Here is a 12,231-nt window from a genome sequence, read left to right on the forward strand (position 1 = left end):
CCTTGTATACCTTATTAGTAGCTGATGAGGAAAGATAAAATGGCAGAGACTGCTGAAATGATGAATATGGTTTGGGACTCTAAATACAGATTAGGCTGGGTTAACACATTGCACATTTTTTTTTCTACAGGCAAAACCTGTTCTCTTGGCAGTAAAGAAGCTGCTTACAGATCTGACCACCCTTCAAAAACGGGTGTGAACACAGCCGTAGGAAAATTTGCCATGTTGAACATGGCATATAAATCTCGTATTCATTTTGACTTTCTAGGGTCCCTATATTTTCAACAAGCACATACAGTATAGTTTGATGGCATTCATTTACAGACCTTTTTACATGGTCTCTTGCAGTCAGTATGGAAAATTATTGGGTTTTGTTTTTTGTTTTTTTTAAGGGGTATTCCAAGCTTCCCCTAAATTTTTCATAATGACTGCAGATTGCCAAACCCTGTATTTGCAATATACATACTGTCAGGATACCACTCAATTGCCATCTCGAGCAGTCATCACATGCAGCTTGTGTGCAAATCTTATACCTATGGTCACATGTTGGGCACCCTAGCTGGCAATGGTGGGGAATGCTGGTAGTATGCATATTTCACACATTCAGAGTTCGGCAATCTTCAGTCACTTTTTGTTAATTTATCTGAAGCTTAAGGCCCCGTCACACTAAGCAACATCGCTAGCAACGTCGCTGCTAACGAACAACTTTTGTGAGGTTGCTAGCGATGTTGCTGTGTGTGACATCCAGCAACAACCTGGCCCCTGCTGTGAGGTCGTTGGTTGTTGCTGAATGTCCTGGGCCATTATTTAGTTGTTGCTGTCCCGCTGTGAAGCACAGATCGCTGTGTGTGACAGCGAGACAGCAACAACTAATGTGCAGGCAGCAGGAGCCGGCTTCTGCGGAGGCTGGTAACCAATGTAAACATCGGGTAACCAAGAAGCCCTGTCCTTGGTTACCCGATATTTACCTTTGATACCAGCCTCCGACGCTCTCACTGTCAGTGCCGGCTCCTGCTCTGTGCACATGTAGCTGCAGCACACATCGGGTTAATTAACCCGATGTGTGATGTAACTAGGAGAGCAAGGAGCCAGCGCTAAGCAGTGTGCGCTGCTCCCTGCTCTGTGCACATTTAGCTGCAGCACACATCGGGTTAATTAACCTGATGTGTGCTGTAACTAGGAGAGCAGGAAGCCAGCGCTCAGTGTGCGCTGCTCCCTGCTCTCTGCACTGTAGCTCCGTGCGGTGGGGGCTGGTCACTGGTTGCTGGTGAGCTCACCAGCAACTTGTGTAGCCACGCTCCAGCGATCCCTGCCAGGTCAGGTTGCTGGTGGGATCGCTGGAGCGTGGCAGTGTGACATCTCACCAGCAACCTCCTAGCAACTTACCAGCGATCCCTATCGTTGTTGGGATCGCTGGTAAGTTGCTTAGTGTGACTGGACCTTTAAACTCCTTCAAAGATATTCTGTCAGTAGGATCATGCAATGTAAATGTAATTCATCATGAGTGTATGTACATACATTACATCAAATGTATGTAGGTCACAGGAAGCTCAATAAAATGTCACCTTGATATCTGTGATCCGATGTCTTCCGAAGAAATTCATATTTTCTTATGTAAATGAGCTGTTAAGATATATTATGCTGACACTGATCTCCCCGAGAATCTGCCCCAGGGATTATTTTTAATAAAAGAAAACACCAGTGTGAGACATGTAATGAACACAGAACAGCAGAACTGACCTTTGTTTTGTAGCAAACACATTAGCAGCTACAGCTCTGCTGTATTACAATAATATACGCAGCACATGCGGATGTGTAAGATATAATTACACAGCTCTGCAGGGAGAGCCTCTCGCAGTTGTGGTCTCTCTTGTGTTCTCCCTGCAGAGAACGCTTGCGGCTCAGCAGCAATAAATTGACCTGCTGTGGCCCGGAAAGCCACACCACAGGTCAGTTTATGCTGTGGGGGTAGTACAGGCTCAGTGGGCATGGGTTTTCTAGAAATCCCATCCATTGTGCTTGTACTGTACATTGCAGTGGTTTGGACGCAGCTGAAGCCTGCTGTGGACCCTGATCGTGGGCACGCAGCCTTAATCTGGTTTCCATTTGAATTGGACTAAAATGTTTTCGATTGCATGCGAGCGGCATTGCAGGCCCATTCCCCTGCATAATGTTGGATTCCTGTCAAATTCAGCATTGGTGATTACATTGCCAGGAGTAATCAGGGTGTGGGGGATCATGGAAAATGTCATTGCTTCTGATTGGTGATGGCAGATTTTCAGGGGCATGTGATCTGCACGTCCAGTCACTAAAGATTCAAGTCAAGGCAACTTGTGGAAGAATTTATTTTTTTTTTTATACTGGTAACGGAAGATTTTTGTATTTCTTAGTAATAAATCTGAGTCCACCAAACGATTAATTATTAAAATGTGTGTGCACCTTTATGGACATGTAACAGCAGTCTGCACTCTGAACGGTGCCGGATAGTGGAGCATCTGCAGTCAGTGGAGCTGGATCCTCATTAGCGTTTATGATCTGAGAGCACCCGATTAGCAAAGTTTCAAGCTGCAAATTGCATCCCATGCGGCGATCATTAGGAGCGCTGCTCTGGCATCATGAGGTGTAAATGAGGTGTTTCGCTCCCCGTCCTGTCTTCTGCGCTCTAATCCTCCACAAGGAGCCCCGTTCTAGTTCTATTAGTTGTATGAACTCTTCACTGGGAAGCTTTTTTTGGTTTTTCTTCAACCTGGTTAGATTCATACTGTCCCTGAGTGAGATTATCGGAGCGTTTTTGGATTTTCTGATGCTGTAGTTGTCTTTGCTCATTGCTTCCTATATTGGGCCATTCCAGAGTCCATACTCGTGTATTACCGTATGTGCTGCTTGTCACCTCCTGTTTCCAGACGTTTGGTTCCCCAGCTTGTAGCAGGGTGGTCTCTTCATTCCCTTTGCCTGTTCAGTAACCCCCTGCAGGCTGGATGCACACTGCACACGCTGCTTATTTTATTTTGATTTCCAAACTGAAATCCACATTTCTGCATCAAAAATGTGCACAATTCCTTCACTTATTCATGTTTGCGGTGCGGTTTTTTGGTGCAGATTTTTTCTATTAGTGGGTGAAACCTGCAGGAAAAACGCTGCAATGGACATTCTGCAGATTTAAATCTGCACCGAATCATGCAGGAGACTTAATGATTCATGCACTTTACTGCCATCAGGATTCCCTACAGGCATTGTCAAATCTGCACTCAAGCGCAAAAACAAAACGCAACATGTGCACACAGCCTTACTCTTATCCACGTGACTTTCCGCTGCAGCTTTACCCACTGTGCATTTAGCGCTGTGATTGAGATTTCATGCCCACCGCAGACTATTTGCAGCATACGGTCACTGGTGCTCAGGTCCTGGCAGGTCAGCGCTTTATGCCACACATAACATGCATATGACCCTTTCCAGTAGCGGGATCTGCAGCAAATCTATTCCATTCCCGTAACTAAACAATTTCACTGCTCAAATTCCTCACAAGATACGACCTTTGTGCACATACCCTTAAGGGAAAATGGTGGACTGCTGCGGGTGTAATTTCAGCAGGGGTCACTGCACATATCATCATGGTGTGACCGATCCGTGATCTCCCTGCTCATGCACTTACTGTTCTGCAGGGGAGGCTTGTGGGACAGTATCTTTCCAATGAATGAAATGTTTCTGGTTCTAATTTTTATTTTTATTTTTTAGAACTCTATACCTGCACGACCATCCATTCAATTTCAGGGACTCCAAGGAGTAAGTATATTCACGGCTTCTTATTTAATAGATAGAGCTCGTGTGTGTGAGATCTTTATGGTGAATGGGTGTCATGGCTGACTGTATGATGTGTAAGCACTTACTCCTCCTGGCAGCAGACCATTTTAGTTTTACCTATTTCCACCTTGTCATGCCCTGATGATTTGCTCACATGTAATTGGTGGTTTTTGGCCTTCAAAGCCCACTCCCAAGAACGCTGAAGTCTGATCCGTGACGGCACACGTGCAGCCACATGTCGGCCTCACCTGACATGTGCATTGCAATTTAAAGATACAGTATCTCCTTTTAATTGTCACATTCAATTTTGAGACTATACCTGCGGTGGATGGGGAACTGCTTAGCACAAGGAATATTAGACTTGCAAAATTGCTTTTGTGTGTTTGTGTGAACAGTCCCCTCTGCTTGGTTTATTTCTGTATAACCAAAGATCCATTAAAATGTTTTGTGAATTATATATTTTATTATTCACCTCTCATTTCGTACGGTGTTGTTCTTGAATCCTATATAGTACGGTCTCGTTCTCCCAGGTTCGTTCACACTTGGTGCTATTTTTTTTTTGTGTCAGGGTGGGCTCGATGCTATAAGATGTTCAGTATTTCTGTGTACCAATAGAGGTGCCCGGTGCCGAATAGCTTTTCACAAATTGCAAAAAGCTTTAGCTGTGGGTTTGGAAAACATTTCCTTGTGGAGTTTTATAAATTGCTGTAGATTAAGGCTATGTTCACACAGTGCACTTTTGGTGCATTTTTGAGGCCACAAAGGAATTTCCTTCCCCAGCAAAGTCTGATGCTTTTTTTGCTGTCCACACAGTGCATCTTTTTTTGGCTGCATTGTTGAAGATGCCGCATGTCAATTCTTTTTGCGTTTTTGAGCCATTCCAGTCAATATATTTGATTTAAAAAAAAAAAACAAACGCATTGGGCAAAATGCGTCAAACGCATGCATTTTTTTTTTTGGGGGGGGTCAAAAACGCTGCATCTTTGTGGTTAAGAAAAGATGCAGTATGTGAACATAGCCTTCCAATGGAAAATTGCACCTCAAATCTGCAACTTGAGATTGACCCTGGATGTAAAACGCAAAGTGCATGTAAGATCTAAGTTCCACCCTGTGCACAAGATTTCTGTCCTATGTTTAGCTCATAGCAAGAAGAGAATGGCACTTCCTGTATATGCGCTGGAGATATTGGGGTGCACTTCAGGTTCCAAAGCCAAACAGTGAGAAGTATGCAAGGCACTCCCAAGATGATTTGAAGAAAAATGTATTCGTGTGCGTAACAAAAACGTTTTCGGTCCTATGTGGACCTTCCTCAGTAGCACATGTGAGGGAACACTCTGTGTGGGCTGTCAGACGCGGAATCCACCGCTGTAATGGGGGCTGCCATCATGTGCTACTGAGGAAGGTCCACATAGGACCGAAAACCAGGGCTGTGGAGTCGGCAAGCCAAACCTTCGACTCCGACTCCGACTCCTCAAATTCTCTTGCACCGACTCCGACTCCGGCTCCGACTCCGACTCCGGCTCCGACTCCGACTCCTACATATATTGCTTATAGTTAGGTGAAAAATTTATTGTAGTACATGAATATGTGTATGTGAACATCAGACATTTAATAATTTTTATGATACAATAATCAAGATATTTGGATAGAACATAAAATATATTTATTGGAATACAACTTTAGAACACAAAAAACTGTAATAAATTGTAAATATGTAATACACTATGTAATATACAGTAGATTACATATATATCTTGTGTGTGTGTATATACACTGTATATATATATATATATTATATATATTACATATTTACAATTTATTAGTTTTTTTGTGTTCTAAAGTTGTATTCCAATAAATATTTTATGTTCTATCCAAATATCTTGATTATTGTATCATAAAAACAATTAAATGTCTGATGTTCACATTGTACTACAATAAATTTTTCACTTAAATATAAGCATTATACTAAATGTTGTTATTTAGTAAAATATTCAGCACATTCTGCATTGCACTCCTGTCCCCAATTTATTATATATTTTAGGAGTCGGAGTCGGTGCATTTTATACCGACTCCGACTCAGACTCCACCAAAATGAGCTCCGACTCCACGACTCCGACTCCGACTCCACAGCCCTGCCGAAAACGTTTTTGTTACGCACATGAATACATTTTTCTTCAAATCATCTTGGGAGTGCCTTGTCTACTTCTCTGTTTACCTCATGTGACGAGCTCCTTGACATGCTAAACGTCCATAGAGCTTTATTGCCAAATGGAAACACGTCCTTTGTGCCTCTGGCAGGGTCGGCAGTGTAGTGGAGTTTACTATTCCATCCCACAAAGGTCAGCAAACTCCTACAACCCAAAAAATTAAAATAAGGCGGCGTTCACACTGCATTTTTGTATAATTGTCTGCATGCCTTCAGGAACACGGCCATGTTTGCCTGGTTTTGCAGCCCATGGAAGGGGCTTATTACCAGACACCCCCTCCTGCAATCTCTAGGTCAGACTGAGGTCCATGATTTCAGGGTGTTGGAGTGTAAAGATGCCACTCTATAGTCTCTAGATGTGCCAGGAATTGCCATACATCACCAAACACACCATAAACGTTCTCCAGCTGAGAATCATTGCTGAAAGAATCTGCTTGTACCATTAAATAGCTGTAATCTCGCCACATAATTGCTGATGCATACATTGCCGATTTGTAGCTTTGATTTTCTGTGCAGATTTGTCAAAAAAAAAACTGAAGGGTTTCCTGCTGCCACCAAAGTGAATGATACTCCTGAAGTCTCACGCACACATTGCTTTTTTCCTTGTAGATTTGGTGCAGATTTAACTCTGCACCATGTCCATTCTTAAGAGTTTTTGCTGCAGATTTCACTTATACTAATGAATGGGGAAAACCTCTACATAAAAAAATGCACCTAATTTAAAGGGAATCTGTCACCAGTTTTTCAGCCTAAAACTGCGGCCACCACCAGTGGGCTCTTATGTACAGCATTCTAACATGCCCAGGCCGCTGTGTAGAATGTAGAACACTTTATAATAATTAACGGTCGCGCTGCGGTGGATTTTAGTCAGATGGGCATCTCCGTTGTCCGGTGCCGGCACCTACTTTCTGCCATCTTCGTCCTTTTGTGTGCATGACTCATCTGTCATCCACACTCGCCAATCCTGAGCAGGCGCACTTAAATCTGCACTGAGCATGACAGATCAAAGTATTGTAGTGCGCATGCGCGGAACCGGTGAGTGTCTGACATACAACACGTCATGCACACAGGCCTCAGAAGGAGGACGAATATGGCCAAAAGAGGAGGCACCGGACAACGGAGACACCCGTCTGACTAGAATCCACCGCAGCGCGACAGGTGAGTATAGTGTTTGTTTTTACGTTCTACACAGCGGTCTGGGCTCCTATATACAGCATGTTAGAATTCTGTATAGAAGAGCCAACTGGTGGTGGCCACAGCTTATAGGCTGAAAAACAGGTGATAGGTTCCCTTTAAGCAGCGGCCCTTCCTGCCAAGATGCAGTATAATTCTGCACCAAATACTTAGTGTGCATATACCCTAAGAGGAAAGCTAAGCCGTACCCCAGTCTGTAGACATCAGGCACATTGCCTTCTGCTGTTACCAGGAAGACCTTGGTTTCGTTTGGCTGAAATGAGGGTGAACTGTGCAGCGTTGGTTGTAATCCCCATCACTGCTATACATGAACAGCGCGGTGGCCACATTACATTATAAAGGAAGTGCTGTGGTGTTCTGCGTGGATAACCATACACTGCAAGTTTCTAATTAAAAAAAAAAATGCAAAACTATTTGTCTTGTGTGACGCACTTTCTTGGAAAGGCTTGGTGTGGTTGCCAGACTGATAGCGCAGTTTGCATGATTGCCTTGGAAGGCAGCCACAGCTGTGCTGCCTGTGCTCAGTGCTGTGAAATGTGCCTTATTTCCTCTAAAACATTGTGCTTCTGCTTTCTAGATTTTTTTTGTTTAGCCTTTCCAGACTAAGCACCTGTTTGAGGGGTTTGGGGTTTTTTGGACCCCCCCCCTTTCCTGCTGAAGGGTTGAGGCTTGTAGGGTGGAGATTATATGGGAATGTCGCTACAGCCAGATTCCCAGCGGGGGGGGGGGTAAATCCGTTGCTCTCGTTAAAAATCTTACTAACAAAAGTAATTAGAGCAAATAATTTGAGCTATTTTAAATACAAATGCATACATGTAATTATTCTCCGAGCTCATTGCTTTCATTATTTGCTTGACTCTTCATGCTGAATCCTGTGTAGTTGATGCCAGTCTGGCTTCCTGAATAAACCTGCAGTCATTAATAAACTTGTCGTCCTCTTGTAATGCCTCCATCTTCACTAGTAGGTACATTTTCTATTACACAGCGTGCAGTTTAGCTACAAAAAGATAATTTGATTGGATTTTAGTTAATTTGTTGTAATACTCAATTTGTCCTGTAGTGTTGCTGTTGGGACATTACTGGCCTAGAGGTTTACCATGCATCTTCTTGTTTGCCATCTATGGGTACTTTCACACTTGCGTTCAGCGCAGTCCGTCACTATGTAGAATAGCGCAGTCCGTCACTATGTAGAATAGCGCAGTCCGTCACTATGTAGAATAGCGCAGTCCGTTAACGCACTGCGCTATTCTCCATAGACTTGTATGGACGACGCACTATAAACGCAAGTGTCAGTGTTGCATCCGCTGGACGATGCAGCGTCGTTATTTTGATGCTGCGCCGGGCAGGAGGAACGCAGCATGTAACTTTTTTTGAGCAGCGCAATCCGTAGGATTTCACTACGCATGCTCTCTCTGGCTGCCTGCACCCGTAACGAAGGTAAATATCGGGTAACCAAGCAAAGTGCTTTGCCGATATTTACCCTCGCTACGTGTGCAGGGAGCCTGACACTTCCCCGCTTGGCTCCACCCCCTCCCGCAGTCCACATGTATGTACACACACCTGTCCTCAGCACCATGGCCCGCTAGGCTCGACCCACTCCGCACTCCGCCCCCTGCACACATTCTCGGTGGTCGAACGATCAGCTGAGTGCCCGACCACCGGCATGTGAGAGCGCTCAGCTGAGTGCCCGACCACCGGCATGTGAGAGCGCTCAGCTGAGTGCCCGACCGCCGGCATGTGAGAGCGCTCAGCTGAGTGCTCGACCGCCGGCATGTGAGAGCGCTCAGCTGAGTGCTCGACCGCCGGCATGTGAGAGCGCTCAGCTGAGTGCCCGACCGCCGGCATGTGAGAGCGCTCAGCTGAGTGCCCGACCGCCGGCATGTGAGAGCGCTCAGCTGAGTGCCCGACCGCCGGCATGTGAGAGCGCTCAGCTGAGTGCCCGACCGCCGGCATGTGAGAGCGCTCAGCTGATCATTCACAATAGTCTGCTGCCGGTAAAACTGTAAAGAAAAAAAAAATAAAGCTTTCCGTTGTTTTGTACGATCCATAGCATCCATTGTGCCACTATATGCAACGCATCCGTTGCATCCGTCACACAATGCAATGCAACGGATGCTGTTCAACGGAAGTGTGAAACTGGCCTATCTCTGCCCTCGGCTCCTGTGAGGTCGGAGCTCCGTGCAGGAAGAGGAGGGTGACATGGAAGAACAAGTCTGTGCAGGTGCGCTGAATCCTCGGCTGTGCTTGAGCAGTCATTTTGTGCTGCTACTCTTTAAATTGATTTTGATAAAAATACTCTTAAACCAGATTTCTCTAGACGTGGGCACGCCACGTTACAGATGTTATACTGGGCAAAACCACAGATGTCATTTCCAGCAGTCATGGTGTCCTGAACCCCTCCAGCTGGTTCAGCTACCTTGTGTATGGAAGTTAATCTTTGCCTAGGTGATATTGACGAAGGCTGGAGCTTGTGTAACAATGTCAACTGATCATTTACTTGCAGACTTTCATCACTGGCTGTTTGATTATGATGATTGCAGGTTTTGAGGCGTTTTTACATTGCTGCCTTTTTAATATAAGATGGATCCTGTTAATTCAAATTGGATTCACATTGATGCTAAAGGGGTTTAGGTTATTTGTGCACATGGGAAGCCCTGGGTACAAGAAAGCCATAGGCACACTGCTTTATTGGGTGCCATTCTATGCAGGTAGTCCAGAGACTACAGAGCTGTACTATGGTAGTGTACAGGGGCCTGGCTAACAAAGGGGTACATGGCTACGGTATCGAGTTAAGACTATCTATTGCAGTGTTACCAAACTCCAGTCCTCGAGCCACCAACAGGGCATGTTTTCCAGATTTCCTTAGGCTATGTGTCCACGGTAGAATGTACCTGCGGATTTTTCTGCATGAAAATCCGCGACTTTCGCGGCAAATCCGCACCTTATTTTTGCCGCGGATTTACCGCGAATTTGCCGCGGATTTTGATGCAGATTTTTTTTTTCACCATTCTATACCCAAAATCCGCACCAAAATCCGCAACAATAATTGACATGCTGCAGAAAAATCCGCAGCATGGACACAGCATTTCCAAAATGCCATTGAAATGGCTTGGAAGTGCCGCTGCTGCAGATTTTCGGAAAATCCGCGGCAAAATCCGCAGCGTGGACACATAGCCTTAGCGTTTCATCACCTGTGTAATACTAAGGAAATCCTGAGAACTTGCACTGTTGGTGGCTCTTGAGGACTTTAGTTGGGGAACACTGATCTAGTGAAAAGTGTGTAATGTGCAGTTACATGCTAATGCTATGTATGTTGAGTAGAAAGTAGATTGAAATAGAAGTTACTTAAAGGGAACCTGTCAGGTCAAAAAGTGTTCTGACCTACAAGCAGGAGCCTGTGTGAGCTATTAACCCCTTCCTACCCATCCCTGTTGTATTTTATTACATTCATATCACACAATATGTTTTATTACTTTCATATGTCCTATGTAAATAGGTCTCTAGCCCCATGGGCGTCTCATCGCCCTGTGGGCGTTATACCATGGATTTACATCAGCGATGTGACCGTCGCTACTTCAGAATCTCGTGCGTGCACGCGCTTACCATCCTCTCTGCCTCATCCTGGCTCTTGCTTCTCTGCTTCTGACGCGCACTGCGCATGCTCAGAAGATGCCTGTGCTTCCAGTCATGCGCAGTGCGCGTCAGAAGCCGAGAAGCAAGCGCCAGGATGAGGCAGAGAGGATGGGAAGCGCGTGCACGCGATATTCTGAAGTAGCGACTGTCACATTGGTGATGTAAATCCATGGTATCATGCCCACAGGGGCGTGATGTCATGGAAATCATGCAAACGCCCACAGGGTGATGAGACGCCCATGGGGCTAAAGACCTATGCTATTTACATAGGACATATGAAAGTAATAAAAGATATTTTATTACTTTCATATTATACGATATCACAATACAGGGATGGGTAGGAAGGGGTTAGCAGCTCACACAGGCTGCCGCTTGTAGGCCAGAACACTTTTTTGACCTGACAAGTTCCCTTTAAGTACTAAACTATTAAAGGGAACCTGTCACCATATTTGGTGACTATAAGCTGCAGCCATCATCACCACTGAGCTTATATACAGTATTCTGGAATGCTGTATATAAGAGCCCAGTCCGCTGTGTAGAACATAAAATAAACCCTCACTTTTATAATACCTGGGGACTAGTCCAATCGAATGGGTGTTGCTTCTGTCCTGTCCGGCGCCTCACCTGCAGGGCAGATCAAAGTGTTACCTGCGCAGGACCTCAATGCCAGGTGCAATCACGTAGGACGCGTCATGCACACTGGCCTCAGAAGGAAGACTGCAATCACCGCAGAGGAGGCACCAGACAGTGTTTTACATTCTACACAGCGGTCTAGGGTCTAGTATACAGTATTCCGGGATGCTGTATATAAGGGCTCACTGGGGGTGGCCGCAGCTTATAGTCGCCAAATCTGGAGACTGGTTCCCTTTAAACGCTAACCTTTTTAACGAAAGACTACTGCTATAAGACCCTGTTCACATCACGTTATTTTCTAATATATACATTAGAAAAAGCTCTTGACATAAGTTGAATGGACGTTTTGACAGATGACCTCAAACACCAGAGTAATGTTCTTCACTTTGAAAGAACATAAAGTTAATGAGAAGTAAACAGATACCATCTATGGGTACTTTCACACTTGCGTTCAGCGGAGTCCGTCACTATGGAGAATAGCGCAGTCCGTTAACGCTCTGCACTATTCTCCATAGACTTGTATGGACAATGCACTGTAACGCAAGTGTCTGCGTTGCATCCGCTGGACGATGCAGCGTCGTTATTTTGACGCTGCATCGGGCAGAAGAAACGCCGCATGTAACTTTTTTTGAGCAGCGCAATCCGTAGGATTTCACTGCGCATGTTTTTTTTTTTGTTGTTGTTGGTTTTTTTTTTTTTTTTTTTAAAATCAAACTTTTTCTCTCGCTGTGGCCGAACGCTCAGCTGAGCGCCCGGCCGCCGGC

The 12,231-nt window shown here is 45.0% G+C and overlaps 1 protein-coding gene across 1 annotated transcript in view; it reads left to right on the forward strand.

The window, feature by feature from the left end:
- Positions 1-12,231, forward strand: part of ELL2 (elongation factor for RNA polymerase II 2) — a 60,980-nt gene that overhangs the window by 26,483 nt on the left and 22,266 nt on the right. The window contains exon 2 of the mRNA XM_075325080.1: positions 3,736-3,783. Within this exon, the coding sequence (XP_075181195.1) occupies positions 3,736-3,783 (48 nt within the window). The remainder of the gene's footprint in view (positions 1-3,735; positions 3,784-12,231) is intronic.

The sequence above is a fragment of the Anomaloglossus baeobatrachus genome, chromosome 1 (assembly GCF_048569485.1).
Source record: "Anomaloglossus baeobatrachus isolate aAnoBae1 chromosome 1, aAnoBae1.hap1, whole genome shotgun sequence".
NCBI lineage: Eukaryota > Metazoa > Chordata > Amphibia > Anura > Aromobatidae > Anomaloglossus > Anomaloglossus baeobatrachus.